The following is a 26,367-nucleotide window of genomic DNA, read 5'->3' as shown; positions in this document are numbered from 1 at the left end:
GGTTGAGAGCAGGTAAGTTTCTGGCCTTGTGTCAGCCTTGTGTGTATGTATTTGTTCTGTCTTGTGGGTTGTTGTCGGGAGAAGGGACGGGGAGGGAGTCTTTCAGGGAGGGGGGTAGTTGTGTGACAAACGCTTATAAAGAATAAAACTATGGCAAGAAATAAGCAGATGGGGGGGGAAGGAAAGGAAGAGAGCAAGAAGGGAGGGGAGCAGGATAAGATGGGGGGGGACAACGAAGCGGGGAGAGGAGAGAGGTATGACCGGGTCCACTTAAAGGGAGAGACTCAGTTGCTTCATCAAAGCCAGAGCTTTGGGGGCGTGGGGGCGGGGTACCGGGGGAGGGAGCACAAGGGAGGCTAGGGTCCACCTGGAACGGGATGGTGGAGTGAGTGGAGAGGAGCCGGGTCCGGTGTAAATAGGAAGCCGGCGATCCAGGACTGGCGCCAGGCTGGGCAGAGTGAGCCGCAGTGGAAGGGGCAGGTCCGGCGGGATCCTCGGGGCCGGGCGGCGGCGGCGACAGCTCTCCCCCGCGGGCGCGCAAGCTGGTGGGCGGGCGGAATATGGGCAGAGGGTCCCATGCTGCACAGCCCTGAAAGGTGCAATTACAGGTTAAGGACCAGGGTATCGATCTCGCTTCGCCTCCCCACCCTGTCCCCGTCCGCTTAGATGCTGGCGGCTCAGACTTTACAGAAGTAGTTCCAAGGCCCGGGGGAGGGGGGAGGGTGCCCGAGCAGGGGGTGCGCGGGGGGGTGCTGTATCGAGCAGCTCAGAAGGCGGCGGCGACCGACGGCGACGAGACTGGGTGGGACGCAGAGGCCCCTCACCCGACACCCCCCATTGGACAGTCCCCCTCCCCTCCCCCAACACCTGCCTTCTAACTTGAACTTCTCGTAGTTGCTGGAGTTAAAGTGACTGCGCCTGGTGCCGGGGAGGAAGATCCAGCCACACCAATCCCTCCGGGCCTCCGGGCTCTTGCTCGAAATCCACCCCGTTAGCCCCATTCCCATCCTCCTCTCTCGCGTCTCTCTCGGTGCCGCCCCGCCATGGAAGGGGAGATAGATGTCTGAACTTCGGTTCTTAGAAATTCCAGGGGCGGGGGGCGGGGGCAGGGGGGTAGCTCGCGGGATTCTCCTGCCAGGTTGAAAGGCGTCTCTGGAAAATTAGCAAAGCTGAGTGGTGACGGGGAAGCCAACAGTTTGCGAAGCAGGGAAGCGGGCAGGGCCGGGGTGAGGGAAATGAGCTAGAATTGATAAGGACAGCTCCCGCCTCTACCGAGTCCACTGAGCTGGTCCTCACCGCGCTCCGCTGCACTTTCCCGGGAGAAGAAAGGGCTTTATCTCCTCCCTCAGACTATTAGCCTAGGACTTTCTCGGGGCAGCACGGAGAGTCGAAAGGTTTCTCAGGTTTTGGAGGGCTAGAAACCTCCCTTCCGCCCTCTTGTCGGGCTCCTTTTCCTACCCCTCCACTCCCACTCCCCAAAAAAAACTGGGCCAACTGCGTAAAGCAAAGCTTCCGGCACAAGTTGATCTGGAATCTCCGCCGTCGGTCGCCTCTGCGCTCTCGGGACACCCCAGGCTCCCACTCTACGGCCTTTCCCTTCCTCCAACCCGGCATGGACACAAGCCCACGAGGTGTCTTGGCCTCAGCCACCACTTTGCCGTCGCTGCTGCCACCGCTGTCGCTGCCAAGAGCCGAGCGCCAGTGGCTTTAGGAAAGTGAGGGACGAAGTGTGTGTGTGTGTGTGTGTGTGTGTGTAGGGGGTGGGGGGTGGGGAGGGTGGAGAGAGTAGTAGCAGGGAGCAAAGTGGGCGCCCGGACCCCAGACAGGGCCCTTCTGGTGGCGCTCAAGGATCCAGCGCCTGCAGACCTTCCTCTTAGGGTCGGGGTCTGGAGATGCACTAGGCAGGAGACAAGCTGAGCACTGATTGTTGTTTTTCGCCCTCCCCTCCCCTCCACGCCCTTCCCCACCCCGACCACACCCCACCCCCTCCACCACCCTTCTCCACTCCCTCCCATCCCCCACCGTCTGCCAGGTTGGAGGAGGGTTTAAAGCCAGGTGCGCCGAGTCAGCTCGCCATGTCCAGATCCGGGGACAGGACCTCCACCTTCGACCCTAGCCACAGCGACAACCTGCTGCACGGCCTCAACCTGCTGTGGAGGAAGCAGCTCTTTTGCGACGTGACCCTGACGGCCCAGGGCCAGCAGTTCCACTGCCACAAGGCCGTGCTGGCCTCTTGCTCGCAGTACTTCCGATCGCTCTTCTCCAGCCACCCCCCTCTCGGGGGAGGGGTCGGTGGCCAGGACGGCCTGGGGGCCCCCAAGGACCAGCAGCCGCCGCAGCCGCAGCCGCAGCCGCCACAGCCGCAGCAGCCGCCGCCGCCACAGGAGGATGCAGGGACTCCTTCCTCCTCCCCCGACGACAAGCTGCTGACCAGCCCCCGGGCCATCAACAACCTGGTGCTGCAGGGTTGCTCGTCCATCGGGCTGCGCCTGGTGCTCGAGTACCTCTACACTGCCAACGTGACCCTCTCCCTAGACACAGTGGAGGAGGTACTGTCGGTCAGCAAGATCCTACACATCCCCCAGGTCACCAAGCTCTGCGTGCAGTTCCTCAACGACCAGATATCGGTGCAGAACTACAAGCAGGTGTGCAAGATCGCCGCGCTGCACGGCCTGGAGGAGACCAAGAAGCTGGCCAACAAGTACCTTGTGGAGGATGTGCTGCTGCTCAACTTCGAGGAGATGCGCGCCCTGCTGGACTCGCTGCCTCCCCCCGTGGAGTCGGAGCTGGCGCTCTTCCAGATGTCCGTGCTGTGGCTGGAGCACGACCGCGAGACCCGCATGCAGTACGCGCCTGACCTCATGAAGCGCCTCCGCTTCGCGCTCATCCCGGCCCCGGAGCTGGTGGAGCGGGTCCAGTCAGTGGATTTCATGCGCACCGACCCGGTCTGCCAGAAGCTGCTGCTGGACGCCATGAACTACCACCTGATGCCCTTCAGGCAGCACTGCAGGCAGAGCGTGGCCAGCAGGTAGGAGACAACAAAGGAGAGGGCGGGGGTGGGGTGGGGGGAGTCCGAGAGGCCGGAGGGAAGGGCGGCGGCAGAGAGGAGGAGAGAAGGCGGTGGACTGGGAGCGACACTCCGGCAAGCTGAAAACGCAAACATTTCCTACAGTGTGGGGAAAGTTGATTTCAGGGTTTCTGAAAGGTCAACAAGGAGCCGGCCTAACCATACTCCAGAGCGCTGGTAACCCCATGTTCTCAAATCCCTCGGATCTGGTAACCCAGGAACTGGGGACTCGTAGACAGTAATTGACAGGCAAGTGGGGCCAAAGGCCGGGACAGTTAGAAGTGGTGCCAACACAGAGCTTTTGGAAACCTCTCTAAGCAGCCCTCCCTCCGGATCTCAAGATGTGCTTACTTAAGGAAAAAGATTCTGTGAGGACAAGTCCCCGCCCTATCCCTTCCACTTTCCTGCCTTGAGCCTGCAGAAGCCAGAGGTGATGCTCAGAGAAGAGAGCTTTCATGACCTTTCTTCTTTGTTTATTTATTTGTGAGTTTGGGGCTTTTTTTTTTTTTCCCCTGACTGAGGGTCAGCTCCTTTTGGAGGTTAGAGTTCCAGAAATGTTTTGACTACCAGAGTCACTACTGGAAATGCTGGCATCATACACCCGAGCAAACTTTTCAATTTTCTGGAAAGCCTTCCCTTTTCACTTTTAAAGGAGAGCCAGAGCAAGAGGTTTCAGGGTGTTGGGTGAATCTTGTCTAGTGATTCTCTCTGAGAAGGGAGGACAGTTGAAAGTGCGGTGGGGGGCACAAGGATAGAGAGTCATCTAGCTCAAGTTAGGTCTGTGTGCTGCTCAGTTGTCACCAGGAAGTTAGGGAGTTGTTTGTTGTCATTTTGAATTTGTCTCTGTGTGTGTTGCACGTAGAATTTCATGTTAAAGGAGAGAGAGATGATGCCTTTTTACACTGCAGAGATAAAAAGGCTGTGGGGAATGATAATCGTGTTCTTTTGGCTGCAATTTATAAACCATTTTTTAATGAGTCCTAGCAGAGGGTTCTTTCTCCTTTTAGGAAAAAAAACAGAGCAGTATCTTTTCAGTTCTTCATTGTAAAGCATCATAATTCCAGATACTAGGTTACCCCATCCTAATCTCACAAATGTTACATAAGACAGAAATTCATGGTTTGAACATCTACGCATATTCCCCACCCAGAATGATGTCTAAAGGACGGAATCCACTCAGTGCAACTTTATGGAGTTAATTGTGTATTTTTTTGGTCATGATGTTTCTACCAGACCCAGGTAATGAAAGTTTTAGGAAATGGAAGCTTTTTTCCATAGTTATTTAGTCCGTATTAGTGTTAAGGTGAGGCCCACTGGAGGCAGGAGAAACCTTGAACTTAGAAATCTTGTAAACTGATTTTTTTTATATCCGTGGGAGATGTATTAATAAATTATGGTGTCAAAAGAGGACAGTGAGGCAATAGCATAAGCTAGAATCAAAACCCAAGTACGCTTGAGTAGTGAGCACATGAGTGCAAGTGAGTCTGAGAACATGGGCTGTAGTTTTACTTTGTAAGTTTCTCATTTGTCTGAAGATTGAAATGGTAAACTGAGTGTAATGGCCAAATGCTACTATATCAATGGACATTGGTAATTAATGTTCTGGGCTTCTTTTAACATTTACCATTACAAAAAGGATCTTTAAATATAATTAATTTAGCCTATATCATACATATGCAAGAATTAAGACAACAGTTATAGACCTGAGCATACACATCATGTTTTTAAAAATATGTACAACCTAGGAGCTCTGGTAGTGTAGTACCTAAAGCACTTGACTGCTAACCAGAAGGTTGGCGGTTCAAACCCACCAGCTACTCCTTGGAAGGAAAATGGAGCAATCTACTTCCTTAGTGATACTGCCTCAGAAACCCAAAGGGAGGTTGCTATAAGTCAGGTCCTACTCGACGGCACATAACAATAACAACAGTGTAAATTCAGAAATGCAGAGTGTAGGAAAATGAAGATCTAACTTGTTCTAAGAATAATTTTGAATAATGAGCATTATGAATACAAACCAATAAATAATTTTTGAAACCCTCAGTGGACATCTACCTAATAAATATCTCCTAGAATTCAATGTTAGACGAGTTGACTTTCAAAATGCAAAATCCATTTCTTTAGTCTGGATTTAGCACACCAGCTGGGGCCTGCTGGCTCTGTCCTGGTGGATGGCTGAGATACCAGGCTGCCTGGCTCCGTGACGACACCTTCCAGCTCCACTGGGCCATGTCATTTGAAGGATATGTAGTGGTGTCTGACCACTGAATGCTTACAAGTGTCATGGATGCTGCAAGAATCTGATACTTCTGCGGTAGGAAGGAACTGTATTTTCCTTCAAAAGAAGAAGGTACAGAAAATAGTTTCTGTGAACCTATTGCTGGTCTCAAAATAATATAATGTAGATCTTAATCACTTAGGACAACTATATCATTTTAATTTTTAGTGACTAATTCCATCACCCATTTTAATTCACAGAAAGAACAAATAAGATCTTAACTTTAAGACAGGCAAAAATCCTGTAAGTTGCAATCAATAGTATTGTATCAGCCCATTTATGACAGCATCAGCACAAAATAAAAATGTTCTCTTGGCCCTTTATGTACTTTAACAAGGGGATAAATGTGTTCATTATTTTTGTGATTACATTACTTTTATTGAAGTGCCTTATATTTCTGGCTTACCTGTAGTTTTTATGCTCCAAATATGAGTTTCTCAAATTCAAAGAGTGAAATGCAAAATTAAAATTGACGAGAATGTTGAGATAAGTATAAAATATAAACAAATAGAATAACTTCAAATGAGAATTTATTTGTTTAAGATTATGTGTTATCTATATAATATGATAGACTAGTGTTTTAAAATATTATTAAATAGTTTGTATTTTTATTAAGTCTGGAAAAACTAAGCTACTGAAATCTAAAACTATAATCAGTTTAATTTTAAATATTTGCTCTAGTTGTTTAGTTTTTCTGAATATACCATCTGTGCTCAGATTCATACTCTCTTTTTATAAACCTAGCATTAAGGATAATAAATAAAATAAAATAAGATATTCATTACCTTATATTCAATTGTATAGATAAATAATTTAGTATTGCAGGACTTGAGTAAACATAAATTAAAATATCTTAAAAGCTTAACTTTTTGGTTATTTTATTTTTGTTCTACTGCAAGAAAATTAAAAGTTAAGAAATAAGTTCTTGAAAAGGTTTCTGAAAAGGTCATTATTAAAGGTTCCTAAAGCATAAAGGGGGAGCTCTATTAGCATAGTGGCTAAGACACTTACCTGCTAACCAGATGGCTGGAGGTTCAAACCCACCAGCCACTCCTCGGAAGGAAGGTTGGGCAATCCTACTTCCGTAGTGATACTGCCTCGGAAACCCAAGGAGGGGTCGCTATGAGTCGGGTTTGACTCGACGGCACATAACAACAACAACAACAACAACAAAGCATAAAGATCTAATTTAGTAAAGTGGCATGACATGCTGTATTCAGTGCATTAAAAAGTAAACATCAGAAGACTTATAGTCTAAGCTTAAATTAAGTAACGCCAGAAGTTTCTCTTTTATTTGTATTTTTTTTTATTTAATTCATAATTTAGTAAATAGTCCCAAATGTGTCACATTGGGCTGAATCAATTAACTTTTTTTTCCATATTTCCATTGCACCCCACACAGTGTAGCAGTTAAATAAATGCCTGTTGAAATTTGAGTGAATTAAGCTTATGACATAAGATGTCTCAGTGTTGGCACTTTACTGTTATATCCCCCCATCTATGGTCCTATTGCACATACCCAAAGTCCATTGAAACTTCTCTAGAAATAGCCATAAGTAATAGAAAAGGATTCATGAAAACAACTATTACTTCTGCAAAACATAGACTATTTGGAGATCACATAAATTACTATAAAAATATACTTAAACATTAGAAGTACTAATTATCTATTTGCTAAAATCACTTGGTAATGATTTAAAAACATTGTTGTTGTTGTTGTTATGTGCCGTCGAGTCGGCCCCGACTCATAGCGACCCCTCCTTGGGTTTCCGAGGCAGTATCACTACGGAAGTAGGATTGCCCAACCTTCCTTAGATGTCCTAATATCCCTGCATGACACAGTTTTGGTCCCAGGCTTTGGTGCTTAGACAAAGTTTATTTAAATGTAGGACAATATTTTCTATTTGTTCTCTTCCTGAGAATTCAATAACAACCTTAGCAAAGCAAACCAATCTTGTATCCATCCATTTTCTAAATTGTTGATTCCCTTTATATCAATTTGATACCCTCAGATTAGAAGTTGTTAGGTAGTTAGATTTTGTATCAGAAGTTACTCAACCATTCAGAATACAATTTGTTTATTATCTGAAACAGGACCATTGATTGCAAAATTATATCATAGGTATGAGAGCAACATTGTTATATCCTACAATCAAAATGCAATTAGAGTAGACATTAAAGTATGTTGATGGCATTAAGAATTTACTGACAAAAGATAATTTAAAAATTGCAATCCATGCTTATATTTTTTTTCATTATTACGAACATGTTGAGGTTAACTTATTACCTTAGCTAATTTCTAAGTATCACAATTTTCCTAACTTAAAAATACAGTCAAAATATGTTACTTTATTTACTGTTATACCACCGTATACATACATACATACATACTGCATACCAGATGATCTAAGCACTTTACCAATGTTAATTTATTTAATTCTCGTAACTGTGCTAGGTAGAGGATACCATCATTGACCTCATTTTATAGATGGAAAAACTAATGCACAGAGAAGCTAAGCATTTTGTCCAAGGTTGTACAACTGGTAAGTGGTGGAGCCCATGTCTGTGCCCAGGCAGTGGGCTGTTGAGTTTGTGTTCTTCTCCACTACAGTGAGCTGCTTCTTCCTCTGTAACCCTCTTTATGCTAGGGCAAAATTTAGTGGTTCATCTTGGAGTTATATATTAGGCTTAAGACTTTCCTTTGGGAAAGAAACACGTCAGGATTAAATATTAATGCTTCCGACCTTAAAGAAGCTAAGGAGCAGTATTGTGCTAGGCCAAAGACAGGCATTTTGTTTGTTTGCTTGTTTCCTCTGTAGAAGGTCAAATAGTAAAATTTTTAGCTTTGGAGCCACATAGCCTCTATTGCAACTATTCAACTCGACACTTGTACCACAAAAACAGCCATGAAAAATACATAAATGATTGGACATGGTTATGTTCCAATGAAACTCCATTTATAGACACTGAAATGTCATATAATTTTCACGTCATGAAACAATATTCTTCTTTTGATTTTTTTCAACCTTTTAAAAGTATGAAAGTCATTCTTAGTTCATAGGCTGTACAAAAACAGGTGGGAGGCTGGATTTGCCGTAGTTTGTCAACCTCTGTTGTAGGCACTTGGGATGTAACAAAACAGACACAAATGTTTGCCCCTAGTCCAGTGAAAAGAATTGTCATTAGTCTTCTTCCTTCCATTTGGAAAGAATTCAAGTCCAAATAATTCTACCATGCCAAGTTAGAATTTCAACTTTCCAGAATAAAACTTAAGAATATAAATAACAATTCCAGGATGCTAAATAGTGATTAATAACAATAAGTGAGGTGCCCGTTTTTCCAACATATGGGATAGAAAACCCTCTAAAGCGGTTGGTTATTATTCAGAAATGTGGAAATCTTGTTTACACAATATTTTACTGACTTCCAGTAGGAAATGAGAATAGGCAAGGATACTTAACACAGTGCTTTCTGAGATCACTCTGTACATACTCAGCAAACTAATCTAAGCATATAAATGGACATGTGAACAATATTTTTTTTTGTCCATGCACCATCTTGTATCTCTAGCTACTTTGATCAAAGGGCATGAACTGTCAGAACTCCTGACTTCAGAGTAAAGAAACTGAATTGGGTTTGTCTATAGAAACTCCCTGCCTTCTCCAGGCGGATAACCTCTGGGGCAGCACTCATCCTATTGTCCGTTTGGCTTATGTACCTATCTCCCTACTAAACAGTGCCTTCTCTGAAGATTGCAACCACTGCACTTGACTCAGGGCCTGACCACGATCAAAAAAATGTTAGTTTAAAAAAAAAAAAAAAAGCTCCATAAGGACTGGTATTGGTCTTAATATAATTGCGATGGACACAGGATTTGGCTCAGTTTAATGTAACTTGAAAAAGCCAATGTGAAATAAAAGTGCAGGTAATTTCAAAGATGATTTTACACATACACTTGCATAGCTATTCTTTGAGCAACTATCACTGAATGCCTATCATGGGCTAGACATATCATTTACATTGTTTCTAATCCTTGCAGTACCCTTTCAACCTTTTTAAAGATTAGGAAACAGACTCAGAGAAGATAAGTAATTTGTCCAGTAAACTGCATAGTCATGAATTAGGAAGATACAAATCACCTGGAGAATACCCTTTCATTATGAATATATATGGCTTCTACAAAAAGCAAACTCTAATAGACACCTTGCATATATTTGTTTTAACACACCACAGAAGTGATTGAAAGTTCCTACTTTTTAACTCTTCAGACCACTCAACCAATGAAGATAAGAAATGGAATAAATTTAGAAAGTCAGAATTCTTTCCTACTGGTCTACCATAAGGACTTCTGGTGGTGTAGTGGTTAAAGCATTCAGCTGATAAGCAAAAGGTAGTTCCAATCCACCAGCTGCTCAGTGGGAGAAAGAGGAGGCAGTCTGCTTCCATAAAGATTTCAGCCTTGGAAACCCTATGGGGCAGTTCTACTCTGTCCTATAGAATCACTAAGAGTGGGAATCTACTCGATGGCAGTTGATTTGGTTTTGGTCTACCATACTTTTTAGTTTGAGATTGAAACTAAATAATGATATTGCTAAGATTTGTCACTATGACATGAACCTACTAAAAATAGAAGCACATCTATGAAAATAAGAGCTTTCACTTAAACTATGAAAAATAATTTTAAAAATATAACTTTGAAGCTTGAATTCAAGTCAACAACTCTTTCCTCTGGATTTTTGCATAGTGGGGAACTAGTATGATATCAGCTTTGTTTCTGTGATGACAACAGAAAGCTATTAATGGTTATAACACTTTCAAGTGATAAAAACAACAGAATCCAGAATTATAAAAATACCTATGTGTTTTAATAACACAAATTCAGATTATTTTTATTGGAAATTTATTCTGATCAATTTTGTTTCAAGAAAATAATTTTAACAATTGGTATGCTACTATAGTTTAATCCTGATGCCATTCATTTGGGATTTCAGAAAATACAGTATATTCATTTCCATGTGCTTTCTATTAACTTCTAAGATAACTAATTACTAATGATGATCTTCAAAAAAAAAAAAAAAAAACATTATTTTGATATGGGCAAGAAGATTTATTAACCAGGGAAAAACTATCAGTACTAACACAGATAATGAACTGGATATGTCCATTTTGCTGTAAATATCAGAGGGGCTTATCTAGTCACAGATAAGCTAACATCAGTGGAAACAGAGGTAGGGTTATTTTAAATATTAGAGGTAATGCAGAAAGGTAAAGGAAAAGCCACAATTAAGGGAAAATGAAAATGGGGACTGTTTAATGCTAAAGGAAAAGAAAGTAAATCAGAGGAAAGTGAAAGAGAAGAAAAATGAACAGTAATAAGAATTACAAGGAGAAGTGAGGAGTTGAAGGAAGTATACAGAGATAAACTATGAGATCTGAGAAAGGACAAAAAGAAGGAACTAGCAATAGAAAAAGGTGGGGAAATTGTACAACTTGGAGATGCGGTGTTCCATATTTGTTGGATAAACAGCACAAATCAGAAAGCATTTAAATCGCTGCATGCTTAACCTTATCTATTCACAAAGTTATAGACAGAATTTCTTTAAGAAGAAAAATAAATTCAGTCCTCAAAAGAAAGAAAAAAGTTTCTATAAGAAAAAAATGATCAACTTACTTTAATTCTATTCTGTTAAATATTTATCTATCTATAATCTGAGATAATCAAGGTATTTTATTTAAAAATAAGACAAAAACCTTTGTTCTTGTGCTAGGTAGTGTAGTAATTTCAGAAGTGTCAGAGTCCAAGGGGTCCAGCCAGTTATGCCAAAAGGAGACAAAAGTATAACTCGTCTCTGCAAACCCTATTTACCACCAGCATAATTTGGAGTGGCACAGACTTGAGAAGCAAGGAGGCCCTCAGGACTTTGGGCAGCTTTTCTGAACAGGAGCTCACAACCGTGCGATGCACATACTGGGAACTTGGGGTGATGCACTGCAGTTCACCAATAACAAAAGGTCCTGCTGGAGAACATCCCCAGAAATTGTACTGAACATATATCATGCATCAATCACTGTGCTAAGTTCTAAGGTCAAGCCCTGAACAAGACAGACACATTCCCGACTTCATAAATAATTACACAAATCAATCACACTGATATAGATAGGTGGGAGACCATTCAACAAAATGATATAACCTTGTCTGAGTGGTTAAAGAAGGCTTTTCCTACATAATAGGTTTAAAATGAGCCTTAAAAGATGAGATGCAGGGTAATGGATTTAGTGAGGGGGAGCATGTAATTGGGGGTGTCACAGACTGAGAAGCAGTAAAGAGTTTGGCACCTTCTGAGAACTAAAAGAAGAGGTGTGTGGTGTGAGGAGAAGGGTCAATCAAATCACAGAGGAAATCCTAGGCCCTATTAATTCATCCACTATATGGATGAACTCAGTAGTGAAAAAATCAGCATGTTTTTAGTTGAAATGAGAGGAGATAGCAGTAATACTGTGGGGGTGGGGTGGGGGGAAAGCTATCTTTGAAATCATAGACCTAACTGTGTGTCCTAGATCCACTTTAGCTGAGCCTCACATCAGTGAAATGGGTTAATAACTATAGTTATTAACTAACTGACTCCTAGGTTTTTGTAAGGATCATTTGAGATAATAATAATTTTAAAAATCTATATACACATAAAATGCTATTTTTAATGTAAAATGATAAATTAAGCAAAATTTACCTAAATATATTTTTGTCTAGTGAGACAACTCTGGAAAATATCTCTGATATCTAACATCACAGAAATAGAGACTTTTAAAACCAGAGGAATGACGTTGAAGCTGTCTGAAGGTGAAGCCAAGGGCATGAGAAGAAAGTGGGAAAATAAGAATATCTGATTGATCTTAGCAGTTTATATTTAATTCCTCACAAGGAAAATTATGGCCTTTTTAGATATAGAAGTATTTTATATAGTACTTTCACACTGGAAAGTCCCCTTTCTTTTTCATCTCATAGATTGAAGCTTAGCCCTGCTGGGCTCCCAAAGGCTCTCAAAATGTCTAGCTTGTCTGTTCCCAGTGCGCCTGCGTACGGGTGGGTAACTTGCACCTGCGCAGGGACTCTGAACTTCCTCAGAGCTCAGCTGGGCCACCGTATGGAGACTGGCTCACTGGAGGCTGCAGAGAAGCGAACTGGAGAATTACAGTCGGTTTCACTTCCCTGCCTTATGTGCCTTCAGGTGTCTCTGAAGACAGGCGAGGCCAGTGAAATGGAGAGGAGGAGGAAGAAGAGCAAGTCTAACTATCAGAAAAGAAAGAATCCTTGACAATGTTGAGGCATTGTTGAAAATGCGGATAGATGGGAGTGTGTGTGTGTGTGTGTGTGCGTGTGCAGAGTGCATGTGGCTGAGTGTTAGCTCTAAATTCTCTGTATTGTGACTTCTAAGCGGTTTTTTATCAGAGAAAGTTCTATTTTGTATGTGGGAGTGGAGGGTAGGATGGTTAACAATTCATATTCTAGCAAAGTGAGGAGTTATTTGGTTGAGAGGGCCAATTTTTCAGCCCCCAAAAGTTATAATGTTAAGTCAGTGAAAAGGAGGAAGACGCTCAATAATATGGATTGGCACAGTGGCTGCAACAATGGGCTCCAATGTAGCAGTGGTTCTGAGGATGGCACACGACTGGGCAGTGTTTTGTTCCATTTTTCATAGGGTTCCTATGAGTCGGAATCAACTCGACAACATGTAACAATGACATAGAATAGCTTTATTGAGATAAAATTCTCCTATTTAAGTATGCAATGAAATGGTTTTCAGAATATTTAGAGTTTTACAGCCGTCACCACTGTCAATATGAGAAGATTTCATCACCTCTCAGAAAAAATAAAACCCATACATATGAGTAGTCACCCTCCACTCCTCCACTACCTCTTCAACATTACACAAACACTAATCTCCTTTGTATCTCCATGTATTTTCCATTCTGGACATTTCATGTAAGTGGATATATATAATATGTGGTGTTCTGTGATTGGCTTCTTTCATGTAGCATCATGTTTTCAAGGTTAATCCATGTTGCAGCATGTATCTGTACTTCATTCCTTTTCATAGCTAAATAATATTCCATTGTTAAAAGGAGCTCTAGTGGCGTAGTGCCTAAGGCATTTGACTGCTAACCAGAAGGTTGGCAGTGCAAACCTGCCAGCCACTCCACACAATAAAAGACTGGATAATCTACTTCCGTAAACATTTACCACCTGGGAAACCCAAATGTGGTCACTATGAGTCAGAATCCACTTGATGACAGTGAGTTTGGTGTTTTTTCAAACTCACTGCCATCGAGTTTTTTCCAACTCATAGCAACCCGCATTTGGGTTTCTGAGTCTGTAAATACTTAGGGAAGCAGATCACTTCATCTTCCTTCTACAAAGAGACTGGTACGATTGAACCACTGACCTTCATGTTAGCAGTATAGTGCCTTATCACTACACCACCGGAGCTCCTTCCATTGTTGGTTAGGTACAATATATTTATCTATTCTTCAGTGGACGGATATTTGAGTTGTTTCCACTTTTGGGTTTTTATGAATGTCATGAACATTCATGTACAAGTTTTAGGATAGACGTATGCTTGCATTTCTCGTTGAGTGTATCATCAGGGTGGAATTTCTAGGTCATATGGTAACTTTATGATTAATATTTTGAGGAACTACCAGACTGTTTTTTAAAGCAGTTGCACCATTCTATTGTCCCACCAACAGTTTATAAAGGTTCCAGTTTCTCCACATCTTTGCCAACATTTACTCTCATTTGTCTTTTTCAATATAGCCATGTTAAAACCAAAAACCAAACCAAATTCACTGCTATCAAGTCGGATCCAACTCATAGTGACTCCTACTTGGGTTTCCAAGGAAATATCACTATAGAAGTAGATTGCCCAACCCTCTTTCTGAGGAGTGGCTGGTGGGTTTGAACCACTAGCCTTCTGGTTAGCAGTCAGATGCCTTAGGCACTATGCTACCTGAGCTTCTCTATGTTACCAGAGATCCTCTATGCTACAAGAGTGCCTATAGCCATGTTACAGAGTCTGAAGTAGTATCTCATTGTGGTTACATTTCCCTAAGGACTGGTGATGTTGAGTGTCTTTTCATGTGGTTATTGTAGAATTGTATATTTTCTTTGGAGAAATCTCTATTTAAATCCTTTGCCTAGTTTTTAGTTGGAGTTTTCATCTTTTTATCATTGAAGTCATTTAAGCATTTTTAGTGGAGCTTTTCATGATTCCTAGCTCACAACTGGGGCCACATTCTGCAGGAGTTAAATGTTATATTTGACAAAAATGAAAGGAAAATGCATATACAGTGGGAAATAACCTAGGTACTTTTATACGACAACTATGTCTATTACAGATCTTGGTGTTTCATATAACAGAGAAGAATATCTGTAATTGATCTTACTTTTTGTTTCTTTCCTTCTTCTTCATGTGATTATTTTGGTTTTTGTTGACCTAAGACAAGTACTTCTGCAATGGTACTTTAGACTTGGCTTAGCAAATCTTTTGTTCAAAGAAAAAATCCACTACTCAAATTATTTACTTGAATTTTCTTAAAGGCATTTAGTTATTGTTGTTGTTATGTGCCGTCGAGTCAGACCAGACTCATAGCGACCCCTCCTTGGGTTGCTGAGGCAGTATCACTAAGGAAGTCGATTCAGACTATACTTATAAAATAATTATTTTAGGGAAATGAGATGGAATTTTTTGATGGCCAAGATAGTGATAACTTGCAAGAACCACTTCAGAAGAAGAGAAATGTTGAAAGATAACAAAACTGAAAAACAGAAGCTCTCAGTGTAATGGTGATGCAAAAGCATTCCTTATGGGAATCAGCGGGAAATAACACAGTGCAGGATTTTCAGTCACGTCTGAGATTCAACTGAGGGCTTCACTACACATATCACCAAGGCCAATGCTGTCATGGAAAAGCTAAATTCATCATTAAATAACTTGTCCTGCTTCATCTTCCTTTGCCACAGTCTCCCTGAAATTTTCCTTACAGACAAGAAATTACTTTTAGAGCTTATCATGGGTTAGGTACTGTACTTCACTCCCTGCCACTTTGAGTATGTAGGTATGAAATAATTGACCAAATTACTTCCTAGGCTTAATGTGTATGCTTCTACATAGAGCATTTTCTGAATTGATTATAAATCTTTTTGAACTATTAAATTATTGCTTTCTGTTAAAATATGCATATCACTATTATATAACAAAGAAGACTCTAGTTCATCATCATAGATTTGACTCGGGGGGTGGTAGGAATGTTCACATGGAGTTCCTTATCTCGATACACAAGAGACAAGTAAGATGTATACTACATGTATTCAATATATGGAGGATAGTTATAGCCATTATTCATCTGTCAGTTTGTCGTACTCTAGTGCCTTGTGTACTGTTTTGATGCTGGAAGCTACCCCACAGGTATTTCAAGTACCAGGAGAGTCACCCATAGTGGACAGGATTCAGCGGAGCTTCCAGACTAAGACAAACTGGGAAGAGAGACCTGATGATCTACTTCTAAAAAGAATTGGCCAGAGAAAACCTTTCGAATAGCAGCTGAGCATTGTCTGATATAGGGCTGGAAGATGAGCCCTTCAGGTTAGACGGCACCTAGAATATGACTAGGGAAGAGCTGTCTCCTCAAAAAGTAAAGTCAACCTAATGACATGGATGGAGTAAAACTTTCAGGACCTTCATTTGCTTATGTGGCCCTACTCAAAATGAAAAAAAACAACTGCATACACCCAGTAATTGGAACGTGGAATATATGAAGTATGAATCTAGGATAATTAGAGAGAGGAGCGGAACTGCCGTCGAGTCAGTTGCCACTCATCACAACCCCTCCTTTAGTTTCTGAGGCAGTTATCTCTATGAGAGTAGATTGCCAAGTCTTCCTTCTGAGGAGTGGCTGGTGGGTTTGAACTGCCAGTCTTCTGGTTAGCAGTCGAATGCCGTAGGCACTATACCACCAGAGTTTTTAGGAAAATTAAAGTCATCAAAAATGAAATGGAATGCATAAATACTGATATCCTAGGCATTAGTGGGGAGCTCTGGTAGCATAGTGGCTAAGGCACTTGACTGCTAACCAGAAGGCTGGCGGTTCAAACCCACCAGCCACTCCTCGGAAGGAAGATGGGGCAATCTACTTCCGTAGTGATACTGCCTCAGAAACCCAAGGAGGGGTCGCTATGAGTCAGGTTTGACTCGACGGCACATAACAACAACATAACAGGCATTAGTGAGCTAAAATGGACTGGCATTAGCCATTTTGAATTGTAATCTATGGTCTATTGTTCTGGGAATGGCAAATTGAAGAAGAATGATATCACACATTAATCATCAAAATTAACATTTCAGTATCTCCCCTGAAGTACAATGCTATCAATGATGGGATAATATCCATATGCCTTTCAAAGACCTGTTAATATGACTATTGTTCAAATTTACACACCAACTACTAATTCAAAGATCATGAAATTAAAGGTTTTCACCAACTTCTACAATATGAAACTAATCAAACATTCAGTCAAGATGTATTGATAATTACTGGTGATCAGAATGCAAAAGTTAGAAGCAATGAATAATAATCAGTAGCATAGTGTGAAGGCTGGTGGTTCAGACCCACCAGCCACTCCTTGGAAGGAAGATGGGGTAATCTACTTCCATAGTGATACTGCCTTGGAAACCCAAGGAGGGGTCGCTATGAGTCGGGGTCAACTCGACGGCACATAACAACAACAACAACAGTTGGAAAATATAGCCTTGATAGAAATGACACAAAAGATTGCATAACAGAATTTGTAAGACCAACAACCTATTCATTGCAATACTTGTTTTCAACAACATAAACAGAGACGATACATGTGGACCTTGCCAGATGGATTACACAGGAATAAAATTTACTTCATTTGTGGAAAGAGACAATGGAGAAGCTTAGTATCAGTCAGAACAAGGCCAAAGGCTGACTGAAGAACAGACTATCAATTGCTCATATGTGAGTTGAAGTTGAAGCTGAAGAAAATTAAAACAATTCCATGAGAGCCAAAGTACAACCTTGAGTCAATACCACCTCAATTTAGAGACCATCTCAGGAACAAATATGACACATAAAATACTAATGACCTATGACCAGACACATTATAGGATGATATCAAGGACATCATACATGAACAAAGTAAAAGTCACTGAAAAGACAGAAAAGAAAAAAAACAAAAAGATGTCACAAGAGACTCTGAAACTTGCTCTTGAATGTAGAGCACCTATAAATGAAAGAGATGATAAAGTAAAAAAAGCTGAACAGACGATCTCAAAGTGAGACTCAAGAAGACAAAGTAAAGTATTATAATGAAAGGTGCAAAGACCTGGAGTTAGAAAACCAAAAGGGAAGAACATGCTCAACTATCAAGCTGAAAGAACTGAAGAAAAAATTCAAGTTTCAAGTTGCAATATTGAAGGACTATATGGGCAAAATGCTGAGATAACACAGAAGCACCAAAAGAAAATGCAACCAATACACAGAGTAAATGTACCAAAAAGAATTGGTCTTTGTTCCATCATTTCAGGAGGTAGCATATAATCAAGAACTGATGGTGTGGTAGTTAAGTCTCTGTGTCAACTTGGCGAGGACTGGTTGAGTGGCTGGGCAGCTGGATGTAGTATTCCCCATGATGAGACTGGTAACCAACTCCATGGTGGAATCTACTGTGAGCAGCTGAGTAGCTGCCTTTGGGTATGTGGTCTGCTTCTCATGTATAAGAAGCAGCTTTGGGAATGGTCTCCAGCTTATGGCATGTTTGGACCCTGCATGTATCTGTGTCATTGTTCAGCAGCTTGCCATGCTGTGCCAACCTTGGGACTTAGAATTAATGGCCTGCCGTGTGGTTTGGTAACATCAGGACTATGCCATTTTATTTGTCAACCTTGGGCTTATCAGCCTCAGCAGCCAGTAGCTGCCTGAGTGAAGAGATAACTCTAGCTTCAGTGGGCCAGGAGCAAGAGGCAGAGCTGAAGCCCAAGGTCAAGGGGCTTTCACACAGCCCCTGGAGCCTGGCACTTTGAACTCAGACTTCTAGGCTCCCGAGCTATAAGAGAATAAATTCCTGTTTGTTAAGGTCATCCCATTTGTGGTATATTCCTGTCAGAGTGGTACTAGGTAACCAGAACAATAATAAATGGAGAAAAGATTGAAGTTGTTAAGGATTTCATTTTACTTGGATCCACAATCAGTGCCCTTGGAACCAGCAGTCAAGAAGTCAAACAATGTATTATGTGTTATGTTGGCAAATCTGCTGCAAAAGACCTCTTTTAAGTGTTAAAGAGCAAAGATGTCACTTTGAGGACTAAGGTGACCTGTCCCAAGCCAAAGTGCTTTCAATTGAGTCATATGCATGCGAAAGCTAGACAATGAATAAGAAAGACTCAAGAAAGATTGTTGCCTTTGAGTTACGGTGTTGGCAAAAAATATTGAGTCTGCTGTAGATTTTCAGAAGAATTAACAAATCTATCTCAGAAAAAGTACAAGCAGAATGCTCCTTAGAAGCATGGATGGTGAGACTTTGTCTCATGTAGTTTGGACATGTTATTAAGAAGGACCAGTCCCTGTAGAAGGACATCATGCTTGGTAAAGTACAGAGTCAGAAAAAGAATACCCTCACCAAGATGAATTGACATAATGGCTCCAACAATGGGCTTAAACATAGCAACAATTGTGAGGATGGCTCAGGATCAGGCAGTGTTTCATTTTGTTGTACACAGGGTTGCTATATGTCAGAAGGGACTTGATGGCACTTATCAACAAAATGTGTATACTATGTATAATACATGCATATAGTACATGTGTGTATAGTAAAACATGGTAACTTTACACTTTTTAAAATGTACTGCCAACAGATCCCGAGAAATCAGACAAACCCTTTAAATTGTCGTTGTTACATGCTATTCAGCTCCAACTCATAGTGTGCTGGTGCACACCATGCCAGGCCGTCACTTCAGAATGGCTGGAATATAGCCAGACTTCAGCTGTGACTCACGTATTCCTATTTCAATTATTAGAAAGGGAGAACACAGAGAAAATAATACTGAAATATTTAAACATCACCAATAATTCACTTAAATAAATCCAAGATTTAGGATTTCTCAAGATATAGGAATAGCAAACTAAAGAAACACAAAGCAGGTTAGGGAAAATTCTGTTCCAAGGAAGGGGTACCTCTCGTACGGGAAGGAGCCCCTCAAGCCTTCCTTCAGCTTAGTTCATCTCTTTGACCTAGAACAAAAAACCTCAACTCAGGAAGATTATTTCTGGAGAACGCTTCACTTTTTCTTTTTCTTTCTTTTTTTTTTTTTTTTATGGCAGAGAAACTTTAAAGTCTCAGGCATGAGAAAACATGTAATTTCTGAAAGCATGAAGAAATTCAAGTCTGTAGCTTGATAGACAATTGGAAACGGCCACAGAGGCTTATGTGAATCCCTTCTTTCCATAAGCTGTATATGTTCTTGTGCCTCCTCATTGCCTTTTCCTCTACTTCCAACATTGTTATTGATTAACATTTACAGGATTTGTGCACTATGCTAAGCACCCAACAGGAAAAGATAAGGACCCTACCTCCTCATAGTCTTCAAATTCTCCATGCAAAGCGTGGTTGGTAGGTTCCTATGAAGTATTACAACTGTGTAGTAAATCAGGAAGATCTTTTCTCAAGGCAGCCATGTGGCTTGATCTTAGAGAACTCTTTTTCCAGTGTCAGTTTCCAAACCTGAGCGTTAGATTCATTGGTGTGTTTCAGCTCTCACTTCCTATTGGCTGGACAATTCTGTTAAGGATGGCCAAGAATAAACATAACTGCTATCAAGAATAAACAAAACCTACTGCTATCAAGTTGATTCCAACTCATAGTGATTCAACAGGGCAGAGTAGAACTGCCCCGTAGGGCTTCCAAGGCTGTAAATCCTTACAGAAGCAGACTGCCTCATCTTTCTCCCACAGAAAGCCTGGTGGGTTCAAATCACTGACCTTTTGGTTTAGCAGCCCCGAGCTTTAACCACGCATCACCAGAACTCCTTATAAGAAACTCTGTTAAGGAAATTAACTGAAATGTTACTTTTCAACTAGTTCTATGCAGGCAGTTATATTGGCTGTTGAGCAATAATCCAAGTCAGCAATATGTTAATAGCTCATCTAGTAATGCAAAACTGGAAGAGAAAGAGAAAACTGTACCCTTTCTTACAAGGCTCAAAAAAATTACCTACAGCAGTAATTTTCTTAAGAATCAAACATGAAAGAGACAGAAAAAATATCCATTGCCTTTGAGTTGATTCAAATCATACGACCACAAATGCTTCAGAGAAGGGCTCTGTTCCGTAGGGTTTTCTTTCTTTATAATTTTTTATTGTGATTTGGTGCAAATTTACAAAGCAGATTCGTTTTGTGGCCAACAGTTCCTACACATTTTGTTTCATAGCATAGAATATAATCCCCACAGTGGAACAGCTCTGCTCCCACAGCCTTCCTGAGTTTATCCCTTCCCTGTGTCCTTAGCGATGCATTACTGGCTGTCTTGCTTTTCCCCTATGCAAATGCTGCCCTTCTGATCTCTCCTGGTTGACTGTTCTAAGGAGTGCACCTCCCTGGGGTAGGTGTTCTGCTCATAGGCCTGTCTGTTTGGCTAAGAGCTGACCCACCGGGACTGAGTCCATTTCCAGGCCTGAAGGGTAACCCAGGGCCATTGTCTCCGGGATTGCACCAGTCTCTATCCTCCACTGCATTTTCTTGGCTGTAATCTTACCAAAGAAGACCACCAGGTTTGTTCTGCAGTGCCACTGGATGGATTTAAACCGCCAACCTTTTGGTTAGCAGCTGAGAGCAAAGTGCACCACCCAGGGACCTGAATCAACCATGTTGCTGTTATGTGCTGTCGAGTCGGATCCAACTCATAGCGACCCTCCTTGGGTTTTCCAGGAGGTATCACTACAGAAGTAGATTGCCCAACCTTCCTTCCAAGGAGTGGCTGGTGGATTTGAACCGCCAGCCTTCTGGTTAACGGTCAAGTGCCTTAGGCACTATGCTACCATAGAGCTGTTTTTTTGTTTGTTTTTTTTTTTTAAATTAACAAATAACAATAAAATACATCCTCCTCAGGCCCACCCCAGGGATTCTAATTAAGTTGATCTGGAATGTGGACCCAGGAACCTTCACATTTAGCAGACAACCCAGGTGGTTTTCCTGCCAATGGTTTTTGGATCACACTTTAAAATCACTGATCTAAACGAACAATTGCTTCTGTTTTCCAGCTTGCTACATATCTTTAGAATATGGGAGAAAATACTGACAGTAATATATTAAAAGATAAGAATTTTGAGAAGTTATTGCAAAATCTAAAAAAATCTTACTAATTGACATGAAAAAAAAATATGGGAAATGAATCATACGGCAACTTATAGGAATTACTAGACTGTAGGGTGTTTATTTCCTGACCGTGAACTTTTAGTACCTACTACACTAGAAAATGTGTAGAATAATGCAACAAAATACAGTGTCCACAATTCAGCTTCAGAGCATGGATATAATACTTCCTTAAAATAATTTGTTTCTGCTTGTTGAAGATCTGATGCTTAAAAAGGATGTTGTCACAGATTGGCTGATTGGGTGGGTCTCCAAAGCTTTTTTGAGTGCCCTTTCCAGAGAGGAGCATTTGAGGACCTCCCAGATACCACAGAGCCCTGGAGCTAGGGTTCATTTTAGCACCATCGCCCTGCAGGGTTGGTGAAGCAGCAAAGAACAGAAAGAACTGGCTCCCTATGGAGAAGGAGAGGAAAAAGGAGGAGGATAAGAGATTCCTATTTCACCCACAGCAGCAGGGTGTCCCTAAGCTGGATCCCACAAGCCACACCTCATTGTCTCCACAGCACACCCCTAGTGCCTGCCTCACTCCCTTGCTGCATATCTACTGAAAAATAGGAATAGCCTTCTTCACTGATCTTAATTAACCCCAGGATGATTTCATAGACTTCTTCTTCCCCTCCAAATACATTTGGAATCCTTTCAAGTCTCAGTTGAAACACTTTTTTCCTGAAAATGGACACCAATTTGTCGCCATGCATATGCCCAGGGAAGCACAGAGTAATATATTCGGTTACTAACTAACTTTTCTCACTGTCTCCCTGCTTGGCCACTCCTGCAGTGACTCTCCAACTGGAAAGAGCCTGCTTGGCAGGAGGCTGGCTCCAGTTCTTCACAACAAACTGTGCAGTTTCCCCACGAGAAATCTCTCCCAGGAGTTGGAGTAATGTATAAAACCAGGCTGTAGATCCCAGAATGGGATCTGGCCATTGGCCCTTTAAGCATCACCATCATCATGAATGGCTGAACTCCTATCTTTGTAATGTCATTTTGTTAAAATATTCCTTTTTACTGTATGTCTTTAACTCTCAGAGCCAAATCATTGTAGACAGGTATGTTTCATCTTTCTGAATCAGACTTTTTGGCATTATTCTGTGATAGTGTGCTTTTCTGTGGTTTTTCTTATGCAGCAGGTACCCAGTTTCTCCAACTCAGAAAGTAACTCTTCTCTCTTCAAAAAGCTGGCCAGATGGGAGAGAAGGAGGCAGAGAAGGGGAGAGAGAAAAAGAAGTCTCGGTAATGAGATTGGTTCTCAGGAGGCGGCATCGTCTGATAATTGGGCTTTATTAGGGGTTTCAGTGCAGGCATTACTTACGAGTCCATCACAAGCATGAGAGTGATGCTTTATCTCTTTTTGTCACTAGGCTATACAGAGCCTGAATTGCTATTTTGTGGGAGGCTGCATAGAACCATTTCTCTCGTGAATAAGGCGAGGTGCTTTCTTCTGTCCCACGAATAGTGGTTGTCCGTAGGAAGCAGTTGTGCGAGTAAGCAGGGAGACCCTGTGCCCACTTGCAAGCAGGAGGATTAATGTAAGAGGTAATACTAGCCACACAACTTCCTCACAGGGATGTAGGGAGGATTAATGAGATGCTATTTCCATTGCAATTTATGCTCTTCAGAAGAAATGCGCTAAGTACTAGGTATTAGAATTAGGGATTATATAGGTAATCAAGCAAAGAAGATATTCAACTGCTTCTAGTTACTAAAGGAAGCTTTAATCTGGGGGTTGGGGATGGAGGGAGGAAATGCAGTGAGTTTAAAGTTGGCTAGAAGCCACTGGTCCTCACCAAGCAAAGGACCAAGAATGGAATGGGAACTTTTTTTGTGCAATACAAAAGTAGACCCATCCTATCCCTTAATGCTTATGATGTAAGCTTTAGTGGGTCCTACATTTCAAGGATTCAGACCTTATGGCAGCTTTTTTTTTTTTTTTTTTTCCCCTGTATCTGCCTCTGACACCATTAGCCAGTCTACAGGTTTGATGCCTAGAAGACTATGGCAAAAGCGTAGGACAGTGACTCCATCCACATGCTAGAGGATAGGAACATTCTGGAATTAGCATATGTCAGAGAAAAATTGTGGCATACCCCTGTGAGCTATCAGGGCTGGAATGAGGAGTGAAAGGATAGGAAGATGATTAGTTACAATAGAAATTAGAAAGCTACAGCCAGTAAAGATGTTGATCTTCTCATGGTGACATATATAGAGTGGAGAGTTGGAGCATAATTCAGGTTTTCAGATTGAAACACTCTCATAGCTTTCCTCAAAATTTTAAGCAGCAGTAGTAAGACCATTAGCATGAGGATTTCCCACAGTGGTATTAACTAGTCCAATGTAGAATATTAATACCACTGTGAGAAATCCTGATCCTAATGGTCTTAGTGCTGCTTAAAATTTTGAGGAAACCTGTGAGAGTGTTCCAATCTGAAAACTTGAATTGGATCATCTGATCCAAGCCTGAACATACAAGACATTCCCAGAGTATTAGCACATAGAAGTAATTTTTGTTACTTATAAAAAGAAGCAGTTAGCATACCAGTACACCTGTGGATCTGTTTTTGAGCCAGTTCCTCCATGACTCAAAAAGCTGTCCAGGAAGAAAAGATAACCCTTTCATGCATACCCCATTTCCTACACAAAGGGACTTCCTTCAGCCAGTCATTCCTGACTAGGTGGATTAGTAAGGTGAGCTGGAAACTGCTATGAATGCTCTCACCTGGAGCCATAGGTGAGGGTCCCTAAAACCCCTCCTCCATCCATTTTTATACCCCCAAAAGAGCAGCTTGAGAAGACAAAGTCAATTATTATAATGAAATGTGCAAAGAACTGGTGTTAGAAAACCAAAAGGGAAGAACACGTTCAGCATTTCTCAAATGGAAAGAACTGAAGAAAAAATTTAAGCCTCGAATTGCAATATTGAAAAATTCTATGGGCAATATGTAGAATGATGCAGGAAACATCAAAAGAAGATGGATGGAATACATAGTCACTATACCAAAAAGAATTGGTAGATGATCATCCATTTCAGGAGGTGGCGTATGATCAAGAACCAATGACATTGAAGGAAAAGTTGAAGCCACACTGAAGGTATTAGTGAAAAACAAGTCTCCAGGAATTGACAGAATACCCATTGAGATGTTTCAACAAACAGATGCCCCGTTGGAGGCACTCACTTGGTTATGCCAAGAGATTTGGAAAACAGCTACCTGGCCAACTGACTGGAAGAGATCCATATTTGTACCTATTCCAAAGAAAGGTGATTCCATAGAATGCTGAAATTATCGAACAATATCATACACAAGTAAAATCTTACTGAAGTAATTAAAAAACAGTTGCAGCAGTATATGACAGAGAACTTCCAGAAATGCAAGCTGGATTCCAAAAGGAACATGGAGTGAGGGATATCATAACTGATGTTGGATGGATCTTGGCTCAAAACAAAGAATACCAGAAAGATGTTTACTTGTGTTTTATTGACTATGCAAAGGCATTCGATTGTGTGGCTCATAACAAATTGTGGGTAACATTGAGAAGAATGGGAATTCCAGAACACTTGAGAAATCTGTACATAGACCAGGAGACTGTCATTCGAACAGAACAAGGGGATACTGCATGGTTTAAAATCAGGAAGGGAGTGCATCAGGGTTGTATCTTTTCACCATACTTACTCAATATATATGATGAACAAATAATCCAAGAAGCTGGACTATATGAAGAATGACATCAGAATTGGAGGAAGACTCATTAACAACCTGTGATACGCAGATGACACAACTTTGCTTGCTGAAAGTAAGGATGACTTGGAGCATTTACTGATGAAGATAAAGATTACATTCTGCAGTATGAATTACACCTCAATATAGAGAAAGCAAAAATCCTCACAACTGTACCAATAAGCAGCATCACAATAAATGGAGAAAAGATTGAAGTTGTCAAAGACTATATTGCTTGGTTCTGCAATCAACACCAATGGAAGCAGCAGTCAAGACATCAAAAGACATATTGCATCAGATAAATCTGTCCCAAGAGATCTCTTTCAAGTGCTGCAGAGCAAAGATGTCTCCTTGAAGACTAAGATGTGCCTAATCCAAGCCATGATATTTTCAGTTGCCTCATATGCATGTGAGAGCTGAACAATGAATAAGGAAGACCTAAGACTAGTTGATGCTTTTGAGTCATGGTGTTGGCAAAGAATGCGGAAAGTACCATGGACTGCTAAAAGAAATAACAAACCTGCCCGGGAAGAAGTGCAGCTGGAATGCTCCTTGGAAGCGAGAATGGCCAGACTTCTTCTCACCTCATGTTGTCAGAAGGGACCATTCTCTAGAGAAGGATGTCATACTTGTTAAAGTGGAGGGCCGACAAACAAGGAGAAGGCCCTCAACAAGATGGATTGACATAGTGGCTACAGGGATGGGCTCAGATATAGTAGGGATCATGAGGCTGGCACAGGACCAGGCAGTGTTTCATTCTGTTGTACATAAGGTCACTAGGAGTCGGAGACAACACGACACATAATGACAACAACAAGCCTTTGTGATCCCATACACAGAACAATGTAGATTTCCCCACCTGGCCA

General features: G+C 41.6%; 1 protein-coding gene across 1 annotated transcript in view; it reads left to right on the top strand.

Annotated features, from left to right (window-relative positions):
- The first annotated feature begins 2,075 nt into the window (after positions 1–2,075).
- The window catches only part of KLHL14 (kelch like family member 14), a 135,881-nt gene continuing 111,589 nt past the window's right edge, over positions 2,076–26,367 (top strand). The window contains exon 1 of the mRNA XM_007945635.2: positions 2,076–3,028. Coding sequence (XP_007943826.1) covers positions 2,076–3,028 — 953 coding nt within the window. The remainder of the gene's footprint in view (positions 3,029–26,367) is intronic.

Source organism: Orycteropus afer, unplaced genomic scaffold (assembly GCF_000298275.1).
Source record: "Orycteropus afer afer isolate SDZICR_OR568_19922 unplaced genomic scaffold, OryAfe1.0 scaffold00141, whole genome shotgun sequence".
Lineage (NCBI taxonomy): Eukaryota > Metazoa > Chordata > Mammalia > Tubulidentata > Orycteropodidae > Orycteropus > Orycteropus afer.
Note: the sequence above shows the minus strand (reverse complement) of the source record. Positions and strands in the feature narration are given on the sequence as shown.